The 15,633-nt window shown below is 39.2% G+C and overlaps 1 protein-coding gene across 5 annotated transcripts in view; it reads left to right on the top strand.

Annotated features, from left to right (window-relative positions):
• The window catches only part of TTC17 (tetratricopeptide repeat domain 17), a 139,332-nt gene that overhangs the window by 104,525 nt on the left and 19,174 nt on the right, over positions 1 to 15,633 (top strand). For all 5 annotated transcript variants that reach the window (XM_036996675.2, XM_036996676.2, XM_036996678.2 and 2 more), the window contains 4 exons: positions 550 to 809; positions 1,443 to 1,596; positions 12,044 to 12,164; positions 15,451 to 15,610. In XM_036996675.2, coding sequence (XP_036852570.1) covers positions 550 to 809; positions 1,443 to 1,596; positions 12,044 to 12,164; positions 15,451 to 15,610 — 695 coding nt within the window. The remainder of the gene's footprint in view (positions 1 to 549; positions 810 to 1,442; positions 1,597 to 12,043; positions 12,165 to 15,450; positions 15,611 to 15,633) is intronic.

Here is a 15,633-nt window from a genome sequence, read left to right on the forward strand (position 1 = left end):
GGGTTGGGATGGGTGGGTGGGAAGGGGGTGAGGGATAAAGGGGTTCAAAAATTCTCAATCATAATATAAATTGGTCACAGGGATGGTAGTATAGCATGGAGAGTATAGCCAGTGATTCTCTAGCGTCTTTCTATGTTGACAGACAATAACTACACTAGTGGGGGTGAGGATTTAATAAGGTGGGTAACTGTTGAACCACTGTGTTGTACACTTGAAACCAATATAAGATTGTATATCAATGACACTAAAGTAAAAAAAGGTACATTTATAAAATAGCTATCCTTATGCTCACTAGTGACATGATCTAAGCCTGCCTGCCATCTAGCTGTTGCCACTGTTCTCAGCTAGGCTTTTAACAAAAGTTAGATGACAAAAATGATATTTTATTATGAATTTTGAAGAATGATGACTGGTATTTTTATGAAGGTGGGCTATAGAATTGCCTCTAAGGAGAGCCAAGACTATATTAAAGAAGCAAGTTTGGAATTACTCAAGTGCTTGAAGGAGTGCTGTGTAATTTTTAATAACCTGCTGGTGTTTGAATTTCAGGTACTGTGGTTGAGGAAAGCAATGGTTCTGATGAGATGGAAAATTCAGATGAAACTAAAGTGTCAGAAGAGATACTGGCTTTGGTGGATGAATTTCAACAGGCATGGCCTCTGGAAGGTTTTGGGGGAGCTCTAGAGATGAAAGGGCGGCGTCTGGACTTGCAGGGGATACGGGTACTGAAGAAGGGGCCCCAGGATGGAGTGGCCAGAAGCTCTTGCTATGGAGACTGCCGAAGTGAAGATGATGAAGCAACAGAATGGGTAGGAGTGTGCCAACTCAATTCTTACAAATTGTAGCCCAGGTCTTTGGGGAGTGAGGGAGTTCCAAGTTTGCAAAGTGTGATGTTTCTGTTGGGTTTGTGGCACTACTTCACTCTACACTCCAGTCAGCCTTCACATTAGAATTGCACTGCAGGAAGCATTTCATGTTGCTTATGTATTGCTAGCGCTCTTCTGGGAGGCAGGAGAAATGGGATGGGTGTGAAGCCACACTCAAAGCCTGAAGACTTGGAACTGCACAGTTCAGACATCTTAATTTTCTGTTTCTTCTATATGCTCTTTAAGACTAGTTTATTCTGTTTACTTCACTAAACAGTTTTATTTAGACCTTTAAGAATTAAACTGAAGAAGATGATTTAACCCTAGTACAGTACTGGTAATTCTTTTTTGTTATTATTATTATTATTATTAAGGTATCATAGATACACAATCTTGTGAAGATTTCACATAAGCAACATTGTGGTCACTACATTCACCCATATTATCAATGCCCCCACCAAGCATCCCCTCCACGGTCACTGTAGTACTGGTTATTCTTAAAGCCACCAATATCCACAGCCATTGACAGATTTGATCATTGGTCTCATTTGTTCCTAACATATTTCCATTTCTCAGATCACATTCCAGGTCAAACGTGTAAAGAAACCCAAAGATCAGAAGAAAACTCCTGTGAAAAAGGTGGAATCAAATCAAGCAGAAAATATGCATCGTAATAATCAAGGAAACCTAGAGATCACTGGCCCGAAGGTGGCATCTCCCGGACCACAAGGTAGATTTAAATGTTTAATATTCCAGTTTCTTCCTCAATATTTCACTCTCTTGGCTTGTCATAAAGGATGTGTTTGTGAATTGAGTAGATCAGATGAGAAGGTAATTCGACTCAGTGAACAAGAAACCAGTCATTTGTATGAAAAGTTTATTTTGATATTTTCTGGATTTTTTTACCATTGGCTATTTGGCTAACATTATTATCTATTGATTCTTAATTTGACAGCCTAGTATACCAAATAAAAATATGGATTTGAGACAGGTTCTCTGTCAAACACCAGTTTTGCCATTTAGTTCCCTGTCTCTCATTTTCCTCATGTCTAAAATGGGGATGATAATCACATCTGTCTTAACAGGATGATTGCAGGGTTTATAGGAGTTTATACATGTAAACTACTCTAAATGAACTGGGCATATAGGGCTCTATAAACATTAACTACCTGGCAACATTTTTATATCTAGTAACATTTTGTGTACTTGAAGTATTGGAGAAATCCTTTGGAATTACTCCCCAGGAAAAATGCATATACACCAAAATTTTGCATGTATAGTCCCTCTTTGGGACTTCAGTTTCAGAGCCATTTCCAGCAATGAAATCATGTTGACAGAATTTCTTACATCAAAATATCTCTTCTTTAAAAAGTGTATTTCCACTTTCAAAATTCAAGATAACTTCAAAAAAATGTGTCTTATTTCACTTAGTGTACTTAACAAAGCTGAAAGCAGAGGGCATATAATAAAATATAAAGAATGGGGTCAGCTTGGCTAATGAACTGTAATTTGTGAAAAATACTAAGGACACCAAAAAGGGCATTGTGTCATAACTGGGTTTAAAAACATGAAGTAGCTTTACTGTTTGAGGAAGATAGCATGTGTTAACAGATTACAGAAAGAAAACAGCAGATCCTCCATTAGGCCTGTCTTCTGTAGCAAGGAAAAACACGTTAAAAATGTAAAACTTCATTATGAAAATGAAAATTCCATAGATTAAGCAGTAAGTGTAATAAAATCACAAAAGAAGAAAATTTAGATGCTATTTATATATTTTTAAGGTGAAAGCTGAAAGAAAAATAGTTATTCTGATATCAGAAAATATCACAAAATAGAAAAACAAAGGACTGAAACAAAGTAGTTTTTGCAGAAAATTTGTATATATTTACAGAATATATGATACACAAAGTATATCAACATAATTTAAAGAGTACCTACAAATCAGTATGAAAAATAACAGCATTTCAATAAAATATAGGCAGATCACCCAATATACACACACACACGGATGGCCACTAAACATGTTAGAAACTATGTTTAGCCTCACTAGCAATCAAAGTGCAAATGTAAACAGTGACATACTATTTTTGCTTATCAAATTATCTTTAAATGTGTATTATGAAATGAGAATTAATAAAATGAATTTTGGGACAGTCTGACTAAGTCAGATATGTGATAGAGGAGAGGATCAAGATGGCGGTATGAGTAGGGCAGCGGAAATCTCCTCCCAAAACCATATAAATTTTTGAAAATACAACAAATACAACTACTCCTAAAAGAGAGACCAGAAGATACAGTACAACAGCCAGGCTCCATCTGCATCTGCAAGAACTCAGCATCTCATGAAAAGGGTAAGAGAGGACCTGAGCACTTGCCCCACTGGCAGGAGGAGAGGAGTCAGAGCGGGGAGGGAGTGGGAGCCCAGGACTGCTAAATACCCAGCCCTAGTAATCCGCACCAGGAGCACAAACACACAGTGCATGGTGTGCTGGATATAAGGGAAACGGAACAGTAAAACCTGCGAGTGGGACCCGCAGCCAGCTCCACTGGAACAAAAGAAAAGCAAGTATTTTTTGAAAGTCTTAAAGGGACAGGGGCTCCACAGCTGGATGGAATCATCCCGGCACACTCAGCCCAGCAGGCTGGGAATCCCAGGGAACTTCAGATGCCCTGAGATCGTGGGCAGCAGCACAGCTCTGAAGATCCTCACCGCAATAAATAATCTCCCGCCCATTCCCCCTCCAGCACGGCCATGCCACAGCAGGGAAGCAGTCTTAGAGTGGCCGCACCCATAGCAGGTGCCAAGAGCCTCCTCCACAGCCACCCGGGCCAGACTCAGAGGCCCTGCCGGTGCGCGGCTGCCTGACACAGATGAAGCTGGGACAGGGCAGAAAGGGTCGCTGTTCTTGCAGGAGAGCACACCTGGCATGCCTGCCACTCCTCGCAGGGCTGTGAGCTGCCCCAAGGGCTGCCCCACCCGCGGAAGCTCAGAAAATAAAATCGGAAGCTCTCCCTGTGGGTGGGTAACCAGCACAGGCAGCAGAGAAGGGCAAGGTGACCAGCAAGCAGGAAGGGACTTTGTTTTCACAGCTGACAAATGCACCAACTGCCTACAATTACCTCTATCGCCATGAAAAGGCAGAAGAATTTGATCCAGTCCAGAATTATGCAGACAACCCCTGAGAGGGAGCCTGGGGAGATAGATTTAACCAGTTTCCTGAAAAAGAATTCAAAATAAAGGTCACAACCATGCTGATGGACCTGCAGAAAAATATGCCAGAGCTAAAGGATCAAGTTAGGAGGGAGAATACAGAAATAAAACAATCTCTGGAAGGACTTAAGAGCAGACTGGATGAGGTGCAAGAGGCTGTCAATGGAATAGAAATCAGAGAACAGGAACACAGAGAAGCTGAGGCAGAGAGAGAGAAAAGGATCTCCAGGAATAAACGAATACTAAGAGAACTGTGTGACCAATCCAAATGGAAAAATATTCCCATTATATGGGTACCAGATGAAGAAGAGAGAGAAAAAGGCATAGAAAGTGTCTTTGAAGAAATAATTGCTGAAAACTTCCCCAAACTGGGGGAGGAAATAGTCTCTCAGACCATGGAAGCCCACAGATCTCCCAACACAAGGGACCAAAGGAGGACAACACCAAGACACATAATGATTAAAATGGCAAAGATCAAGGACAAGGACAGAGTATTAAAGGCAGCCAGAGAGAGAAAAAAGGTCACCTACAAAGGAAAACCCATCAGGCTATCACCAGACTTCTCAACAGAAACTTTACAGGCCAGAAGAGAATAGCATGATATATTTAATGCAATAAAACAGAAGGGCCTTGAACCAAGATTACTGTATTCAGCATGATCATCATTTAAATATGAAGGAGGGATTAAACAAATCCCAGACAAGCAGAAGTTGAGGGAATTTGCCTCCAACAAACCACCTCTACAGGATATTTTAAAGGGACTGCTCTAGATGGAAGCACTCCTAAGTCTAAATAGATGTCTCCAGAGAAAATAAAATCACAGCTAGGAAAGCAGACCAACCAAATACTAACGAAATGCAAAAAATAAAATCAACTACTCAACAAAAGCAGTCAAAGGAAACACAGAGCACAGAATAAAACACCTAACATATAAAGAATGGAGGAGGAACAATAAGAAGAGAGAGAAATAAAGAATCATCAGACTGTGTTTATAATAGCTTAATAAGCGAGATAAGTTAGATGGTTAGATAGTAAAGAAGCTATCCTTGAACCTTTGGTAACCACAAATCTAAAGCCTGAAATGGCAATAAGTACATACCTATCGATAATCACCCTAAATGTAAATGGACTGAATGCACCAATCAAAAGACATAGAGTCACTGAATGGATAAAAAAACAAAACCCATCTATATGCTGCTTACAAGAGACTCACCTCAAACCCAAAGACATGCACAGACTAAAAGTCAAGGGATGGAAAAAGATATTTCATGCAAACAATATGGAGAAAAAAGCTGGTGTTGCAGTACTAGTATCAGATAATATAGACTTCAAAACAAAGAAAGTAACAAGAGATAAAGAAGGACATTACATAATGATTAAGGGGTCACTCCAACAAGGATATAACCATTATAAATATATATGCACCCAATACAGGAGCACCAATGTATGTGAAAGAAACACTAACAGAATTAAAGAAGGAAATAGAATAAAATGCATTCATTTTAGGAGACTACAACACACTAGAACAGATGGACCTAATAGACATCTACAGAATTCTACACCCAAAAGCAGCAGGATACATATTCTTCTCAAGTGCACATGGAACATTTTCCAGAATAGACCACATACTAGGCCAAAAAAGAGCCTCAGTATATTCAAAAAGATTGAAATTCTACCAACAAGCTTCTCAGACCACAAAGGCATAAAACCAGAAATAAATCGTACAGAGAAAACAAAAAGTCTCACAAACACATGGAGGCTTAACAACATGCTCCTAAATAATCAATGGATCAATGACCAAATTAAAATAGAGATCAAGCAATATATGGAGACAAATGACAACAACAGCACAAAGCCCCAACTTCTGTGGGATGCAGCAAAGGCAGTTCTAAGAGGAAAGTATATAGCAATCCAGGCCTATTTAAAGAAGGAAGAACTATCCATTCTTTAGTCTAAAGATGAATAGTCTAAAGTCACAATTATTGAAACTGGAAAAAGAAGACCAAATGAGCCACAAAGTCAGCAAAAGGGGGGACATAATAAAGATCAGAGAGGAAGTAAATAAAATTGAGAAGAATAAAACAATAGAAAAAAATCAGTGAAACCAAGAGCTGGTTCTTTGAGAAAATAAACAAAATAGATAAGCCCCTAGCCAGACTTATTAATAGAAAAAGAGAATCTACATACATCAACAGAATCAGAAATGAGAAAGGAAAAATCATGACAGACCCCACAGAAATAAAAGAATCACTAGAGAATACTGTGAGAATCTATATGCTAACAGACTGGAAAACCTAGAAGAAATGGACAACTTCCTAGAAAAATACAACCTTCCAAGACTGACCAAGGGAGAAACAGAAAATCAAACAGACCAGTTACCAGCAACGAAGTTGAATCAGTAATCAAAAAACTACCCAAGAACAAAACCCCTGGTTCAGATGGATTTACCACTGAAATTTATAAGACATACAGAGAAGACATAATACCCATTCTCCTTAAAGTTTTCCAAAAAACAGAAGAGGAGGGAATACTTCCAAACTCATTGTATGAAGCGAGCATCACTGTAATACCAAAACCAGGCAAAGACCCCACCAAAAAAGAAAATTACAGATCAATATCCCTGATGAACATAGATGCAAAAATACTCAACAAAATATTAGCAAATTAAATTCAAAAATACATCAAGAGGATCACATACCATGACCAAGTGGGATTTATCTCAGTGATGCAAGGATGGTACAACATTCAAAAATCCATCAACATCATCCACCACATCAAGAAAAAGAAGGACAAAAATCACATGATCATCTCCATAGATGGTGAAAAAGCATTCGACAAAATTCAACAACTATTCATGATAAAAACTCTCTACAAAATGGGTATAGAGGGCAAGTACTTCAACATAATAAAGGCCATATGTGACAAACCCACAGCCAAGATCATACTTAACAGTGAGAAGCTCAAAGCTTTTTCTCTAAGATCAGGAATAAGACAGGGATGCCCACTCTCCCCACTGTTATTCAACATACTACTGGAGGTCTTAGCCATGGCAACCAGACAAAACAAAGAAATACAAGGCATCCAGATTGGTAAAAAAGAAGTCAAACTGCCACTATTTGCAGATGACTTGATATTGTACATAAAAAATCCTAAAGACTCCTCTCCAAAACTACGAGAACTAATATCTGAATTCAGCAAAGTTGCAGGATACAGAATTAATACAGAGAAATCTGTTGCTTTTCTATACACTAACAATGAACTAGCATAAAGAGAAATCAGGAAAACAGTTCTATTCACAATTGCATCAAAAAGAATAAAATACCTAGGAGTAAACCTAACCAAGGAAGTGAAAGACCTATACCCTGAAAACTACAAGACACTCTTAAGAGAAATTAAAGAGGACACTAACAAATGGAAACTCATCCCATGCTCTTGGCTAGGAAGAGTTGATATTGTCAAAATGGCCATCCTGCCAAAAGCAATCTACATATTCAATGCAATGCCTGTCAAAATACCAACAGCATTCTTCAACGAACTGGAACAAATAGTTCTAAAATTCATATGGAACCTCCAAAGACCCCGAATAGCCAAAGCAATCCTGAGAAGGAAGAATAAAGAATAAAGGACGCTCCCCAAATTCAAGCTCTACTATAAAACCACAGTAATCAAGACATTTGGTACTGGCACAAGAACAGAGCCATAGACCAGTGGAACAGAATAGAGAGTCCAGATATTAACCCAAACATATACGGTCAATTAATATATGATAAATGAGCCATGGACATATAATGGGGAAATGACAGCCTCTTAAACAGGTGGTGTTGGCAAAACTGTACAGCTACATGTAAGAGAATGAAACTGGATCATTGTCTAACCCCATACACAAAAGTAAATTCGAAATGGATCAAAGACCTAAATGTAAGTCATGAAACCATGAAACTCTTAGAAAAAAACATAGGCAAAAATCTCTTGGGCATAAACATCAGTGACTTCTTCATGAACATATCTCCCCGGGCAAGGGAAACAAAAGCAAAAATGAACAAGTGGGACTATATCAAGCTGAAAAGCTTCTGTACAGCAAAGGACACCACCAATAGAACAAAAAGGTACCCTACAGTATGGGAGAATATATTCGTAAATGACAGATCCGATAAAGGCTTGACATCCAAAATATATAAAGAGCTCACACACCTCAACAAACAAAAACCAAATAATCCAATTACAAAATGTGCAGAGGAGCTGAACAGACACTCCTCCAAAGAAGCAATTCAGATGGCGAAGAGACACATGAAAAGATGCTCCACATCGCTAGTCATCAGAGAAATGCAAATTAAAACCACAGTGAGATGTCACCTCACACCAGTTAGGTTGGCCACCATCCAAAAGACAAATAACAACAAACGTTGGCGAGGATGTGGAGAAAGGGGAACCCTTCTGCACTGCTGGTGGGTATGTAAATTAGTTCAACTGCGGAACGCAGTGTGGAGGTTCCTCAAAAAACTCAAAATAGAAATACCGTTTGACCCAGGAGTTCCACTCCTAGAAATTTACCCTAAGAATGCAGCAGCCCAGTTTGAAAAAGACACATGCACCCCTATGCTTATGGCAGCACTATTTACAATAGCCAAGAAATGGAAGCAACCTAAGTGTCCATCAGTAGATGAATGGATAAAGAAGGTGTGGTACATATACGCAATGCTATATTTTTCAGCCATAAGAAGAAAACAAATCCTACCATTTGCAACAACATGGATGGAGCTAGAGGGTATTATGCTCAGTGAAATAAGCCAGGTGGAAAAAGACAAGTATCAAATGATTTCAGTCATATGTGGAGTATAAGAACAAATAAAAAAACTAAAGGAACAAAACATCAGCAGACTCACAGAACCCAAGAATGTATAAGTTACCAGACTGAAAGGTACTGGGCAGGATGGGTGGGAAGGGAGGGATAAGGGGGAAATAAAGGGGCATTATGATTAGCCGACAAAATGTAGGAGGGCAGCACAGAGAAGACAAGTAGTGATTCCATAGCATCTTACTACATTGATGGACAATAACTAATGGGATATGTGGGGGCCTCTTGATGATGGGGGCAGTCTAGTAAACATAATATTGCTCATGTAATTGTGGATTAATGATAACAAAATAAAAATATATAAGTAAAATAAAATAATAAAAAGTATATATATCTGATAGAAAATTTATCGGAAAAATTTTAAAATAAGTAAAAAATTCTACTTCTAGTCATTTCCCCTAAGTAAATCATTTTACAAGTGCCAAAGATAAAAGTACGAAGATTTTGATAAGATGTTTGCTTTTTATAATAAAAATTTGGAAACAGTCTAAATATCGGTAATTACCTAAATAAATTTTAGCACGTCCATACTGTGTATGTTGCAGCAAAGGTATTTGTAATTTATTAAGTGAACAAAAGCTGTTTATAAAATAACATACAGAAAGCATACTTAAATTTTTGTAAAATAGTGAATATTCAGTGTATTTGAACTGTATTTTTTTCACATTTCATTATCTCTGAAGTGTACATGTATCTTAGAATTGATGATATCTTGGATAATAATCAGCATTATTTTTATTTATTAAATCATGCAAGATAATGCGGACCTCACAGTTTATGACACCTTAGATTTGATGAAATGTGCTAAAATGCTAAAACATAGAAAACAAGTGTAGAAGAGAATACTCCAAAATGACATAAATAATAATCTCTGGGTGCTGATAGGGCTGTAAGTGATTTTTTATTTCCTTCTATATGCTTTTCCCTTTTCTAAATATTTTATAACATCTGTATTACTTCCACAGATAAAAACTGAAACTTCCTTGTAAAAGTGTAAATTAAAGTTCAACATGGTTGAGGTGATAGGAGGAGTTTTATTAAATGGATTCAAGTAGGTGGATCCAGGTAGGGCATTGGATATACTTGCAAATGAGATCATGAAACTGCTTACTGTCACTAAAGTGAAAAGTTCTAAAGCATGGAGGTGATAACAGAAGACTAGAGAGGTTCAGTATCCCAATTTTCAAATAAGTATGGATTCTATTCACCAAGTGATATGCTTCTTAAACGTCCTGACAAAGTTCTAAAGCAAAGTATTAAACAGGTAGTTTGTGAGCCCATGGGGGAAAAGTGGAGATCATTAGTGGCCAGTGTAAACTTACTAAAAACTAATGCAGCTAGTAATATGTAACTAATTCCATTTCCTTTTGGTACTACTCAACTGGAAGACCAGGGAAGCACCATAGACATTATATAACTGGATTTCAGCAAAGATACCCTTGTGAGAGATGTAGGCATAAAGCTCCCCATTGCCTACAGGATAAAGTCCAAACCTCCTAGTGTGGTGTTCAAGACCCTTTACAACCTAGACTCTACGCTTCAGCACCATTCTCTCAACCAACCACACTCTTATTTTACCTCCTTGCCTTTGCACATGCTATTTCCTCTGTCTGGAATGCCCTTATGACACCTCAGTGGGGCTAAAATAGCACTTAAATTTCACACTCAATGCCATCTCTTCCTTGGTATCTTCAGCCTTCAGACAGAATCAGTTGCTCTCTTCTCCTTTCAGTTGTTCCACACCTTCATTCTAGTACTTAACCCTATTTTATTATAATGATTTTATGTTTAGACTGTGAGCTCAAGGACAGGCCCTCTTAATATTCCTCTCTGTAGCCCTAGTGTCTTAATACAGTTCCTAGTCCCTTATAATAGATGCCCAATAAATATTTTTCAAGTGAATCTCTGAAACATAAAATAAGCTTTGTGAAACCTACAGTTTAATTCTTTAAGTTATTAATTTAAACAGGGTTCATTTGAAACTCTTCTGAACTATTCTTTTCTATTTTATTAGAATCTAAATGTAAAGCCCTGCCTATGCCTCAAACAGTTTCTAATGTTGATAAATTCCTCTGGTATAAAAAGAACTCAACATTCTCCTTCCTGTCCATTCAGTTACAATTCCTTCAGAGGAACCCTTCCCAGACAAGGCTTAGTTCTGCTCTTTTCTTGGTAAAAAAATCTTACGTAAAATGTGTACACCCCAAAAATAGTACCTGTGAAGGGTATCAATAAACAGAGCTTTAAAAGCTCTGTGTAGCTTTAAGTAGCGTGGTGAGAGTCCGACAGACCTGGGTCTGGATCCCAGCTCTGCCACGGACTAGCCAGGTGATCTGGGCAAGTCGCTTGATTTCCCTGAGCCTCCCTTCTCTTATCTGAGAAATGAGGTCATAGTTGTAAAGCACTTAGCACAGGATTTGAACACAATAAGTGCTCTAGAAATAAATGATTTTTCATTATCATCATTACTCCCCCTCCCTGCTGCTTTTCTTTACAGCTGTGGTTGTCTACCAGGAGTAATTTTGCCCCCCAAGAGACATTTTGGCAATATCTGGAGACATTCTTGGTTGTCACATCCAAGCAAGGTGCTGCTAGCATCCAGAGGGTAGAGACAAGGGGCACTGATAAATGTCTTAGAATGTGCAGGACGGCCCCCACAACAATGTGTTACACAGCCCGCAGGGTCAGTGGCACCAGGCTGTGAAACCAGAGCGTGTTTATATGATGTATGTGTGTATGTTCTTCCTGACTAAGTTAGAGTTGTCTTTATTAAATCAAAATATAGGGGGCTAAAAATTAAGTTTGGCAATAATGTTAACACTGAAGAACATGTTACTCCTTATTTCATGTTGATCAGTCTTAAGTCCAATGAAGTACTCTCTTATTTTTACTTCATCATTTATCTTTGAGAACAAGGCTTTATTCAAAGATGATCTTTATTACTTTTGCTCTGAATGACAAGATTTTCATTAGTTCTTTGGATGGTAGAATTTCTAACGACTTGGAGAGTGCCTGGAACCTCCAAATACACTAATCTGGGTGAAGTGATCGACAGAACACTGGGCTCTAGTCCTTTGCATTGTGTTGACTGATGGCATGCTCTCCTTTCAGGAAAAAAGCGAGACTACCAGAGTCTGGGATGGCCCAGCCCAGATGAGTGCGTGAAACTCCGCTGGGTAGAGCTGACTGCCATCGTGAGTACCTGGCTTGCCGTTTCTTCAAAAAACATTGAGTAAGTATCTGAAACCTCTCCCTCCTTCATGATATTTGTGTACCAGTGAACGCTCTGGTACCGCCCTTCTTTGTTAGCAGCTATTAGAAGAGTCATCCTTTTTAGGTTGGTGGTTCAGAGGGTGACCATTGCTGACCACAGCCCGCAGATGGATTCAGACCATCTGGTAGAGAAGCAGTGAAGGTACCCCCGCTTCTTAGTGTCCTTACACACACTTTATAAGCTATCAAGAAGTCGTGTATGACTTACTTAGTTTGATTTGAAGACTGGATCCCTTCTTATAGAAGCACACAACCTGTGGTCTCCTGCTGACATCATACGCTTGAAAAGGAATCCAGAGCAAATCCGGATTCACAAATACTTACAAAGACAAGACAAGCAAGGCTGCCTCTCTGATCGCTGTTTGTCCTCCTTGGACACCTGGTCTCTTTTCCTGGCCTCTTTTCTATCCCTTAAGTGTTAGAGTTCCCCAGGATTTACCTCTAAGCCTTCTTATTTATTTATTTTTATTAAGGTAGCATTGATATACACTCTTACGAAGGTTTCACAAGAAAAACAATGTGGTTATTACATTCACCCTTATTAGCAATTGATAATTGCATTGATAACCCCATTGCAGTCACTGTCCATCAGTATAGTAAGATGCCACAGAGTCCCTATTTGTCTTCTCTGAGCTACACTGTCTTCCCTGTGACCCCACACATAACATGTGCACGGTCATGATACCCGACAATCCCCATCTCCCTCCCTCCCCACCTGCCCTCCCCAACCCTTCCCCTTTGGTAACCACTAGTCCCTTCTTGGAGTCTGTGAGTCTGCTGCTATTTTGTTCCTTCAGTTTTGCTTTGTTGTTATACTCCACAAATGAAGGAAATCATTTGGCACTTGTCTTTCTCTGCCTGGCTTATTTCACTGAGCATAATATCCTCCAGCTCCATCCATGTTGTTGCGAATGGTAGGATTTGTTTCTTTCTTATGGCTGAATAGTATTCCATTGTGTATATGTACCACCTCTTCTTTATCCATTCATCTACTGATGGACACTTAGGTTGCTTTCATATCTTGGCTATTGTAAATAGTGCTGCAGTAAACATAGGGATGCACATGTCCTTTTGAATCTGAGAAGTTGCATTCTTTGGGTAAATTCCTAGGAGTGGAATTCCCAGGTCAAATGGTATTTCTATTTCTAGTTTTTTTAGGAACCCTCCATACTGCTTCCCACAGTGATTGAACTACTTTATACTCCCACCAGCAGAATAGGAGGGTTCCCCTTTCTCCACATCCTCGCCAGCAATTGTTGTTCCTAGTGTTTTCTTTGTTGATCATCCTAACTGGTGTGAGGTGATATCTCATTGTGGTTTTAATTTGCATTTCCCTTATAATTAGCCATGTGGAGCATCTTTTCATGTACCTGTTGGCCTTCTGAATTTCTTCTTTGGAGAAGTGTCTGTTCATATCCTCCACCTATTTTTTAATAGGGTTATTTGTTTTTTGGGTGTTGAGGCATGTGAGTTCGTTATATATTTGGATATTAACCCTTTGTCAGATATGTCATTTACAAATATATTCTCTCTAAGCCTTCTTATTTTATAATCACTCCTGGTCAAACTGATCTACCCCCAAAACCTCGATCACCACTGATGAAGTGACAGCTCCCAAATTTGTATCTCCAGACCAGATCTTTCTTCAAATCCCTCCAGTCATCTACCCAATTGTCTACTCAACCTAGATATCTCTCAGGCACCTCAAGCTCAAGGAAACTAAGCTCATTATTTTCTTGCTCCCTCTCCTTCCAAAAAATCATTGTGATTGTTTTCTATGTCTTATTCTTAGTAAATAGCTCCAACAATGCTTAGGCCAGAAACTGGAGGCTGTCCTTAACAATACCTCTCCCTTAACCTTCAGCTCCATTCTTTTACTTTTTATCTTATCACTTTTACCCTCTGATCATTTTTCAAAACCATTTGCTTTTCTCCATCTCCCTTGCTGCCTCCTTAAACCAGATCACCATCATCTCCACTTAGATTCATTCAGAAGCCTTCTAGCTGGTCTTCTTGTTTTATTCACTTGCCCCTGTTCAATGCACTTTCTCCACAGTACTCAGAATTCTTCCTCCAGTATAAGTGAAATAAGTCCTAAAATGCTCTAATAACTTCTTTTGCTATTTCCCCACCCACAGAGCCCTTTGTGCTGCACCTGTCTTCCTCCTTCAGCTCCATGCCCTCTTCCCTCAGGGCCTTCACACAGGCTGTCTCCTTTGCCTGAGGTGGTATTCGCATCCCCTTCCTACCCGATTCATTCACACTCACCCTTCTGGTCTCCGCCTAAATCTTTCTTCCTCAGGGAATCCCTCACTAACCGCCCTTCCTCCTTCACATAGAGGAAATACATACCCCGGATAGTATGCTCACTCATACCAGGTTCTACTTTTCACAGCTTAACGCATCTGTAATAGTTAAGTCATTCACAAGACTATGAGCACATGACAGTGGGGACTAGATATGTTTTGTTAATGATTCTAGTCCTAGTACCTGACCTGTGGGCTCTGAATATAACGAACGAATGAATGAATGTTTACCTAATATATGTTAAATGTTTTAAATAGCTAGAGATAAAATTTGGCAATGACAATTTGCCTTATCAGTATATATGATAGTCTGTAACATTTAGCCTGTATATAGCGGGAAAATGACCACCTTTGAGACCATGAAGGGAAGTGCTTACATGTTACACGAAGATACAGTGACCAGCTGTACCTGTATAAAACTTCCTGTCTAATCTTTAGGTAACTTTTTCTGTAGGGACAATGTGCGTCTGCACATAAAGGGAAAATTAAAGATGGGAACCACTTGTGGGGATTTATCACTGTCTGTACCCTGGAAAAAGAAATCCTAGAAGAAAATCCACCTGGTTTAATACCTTCCCAGTGAGAAAAAGTGCCATCATCTGAGTAAGTCATATACCATATTAGATAGAAAGGAGGCAGCTTGAGTAGATTGGGAAAATCACTGAGTTCAGGACTCAGATCCCAACACTGCTGCTTTGACCTCAGGTATGAACTCTACTCATATGTACAGTAAATAGTTAATGTCCTGCACTGGGGTCCTTGTACCTGTAAAATGAGAGGTCAGACTAAATAACTTCTGAAATCTGTTCCAGTGTGAGATTCTGTGGTTCCAGATGATCCTAATTACATAATTCAAGTGATGATCAGCTGATGGTTAATACTCTTTCTCCCCACCCACTCAGATTTTCCGTACTTAATGTGGTAATCTCCACTTTCCAGCATCACAGAACACATAGACTTTGCCACACCAATACAGCAGCCAGCAATGGAGCCTCTTTGCAACAGCAATCTCCCCACAAGTATGCACACCCTAGACCACTTGCATGGGGTTTCCAACCGAGCCAGCCTACACTACACGGGTGAGAGTCAGTTAACAGAGGTGAGTGCTCAGCTTTATTTAGC

The sequence above is a fragment of the Manis javanica genome, chromosome 11 (genome assembly GCF_040802235.1).
Source record: "Manis javanica isolate MJ-LG chromosome 11, MJ_LKY, whole genome shotgun sequence".
In the NCBI taxonomy this organism is placed as follows: domain Eukaryota; kingdom Metazoa; phylum Chordata; class Mammalia; order Pholidota; family Manidae; genus Manis; species Manis javanica.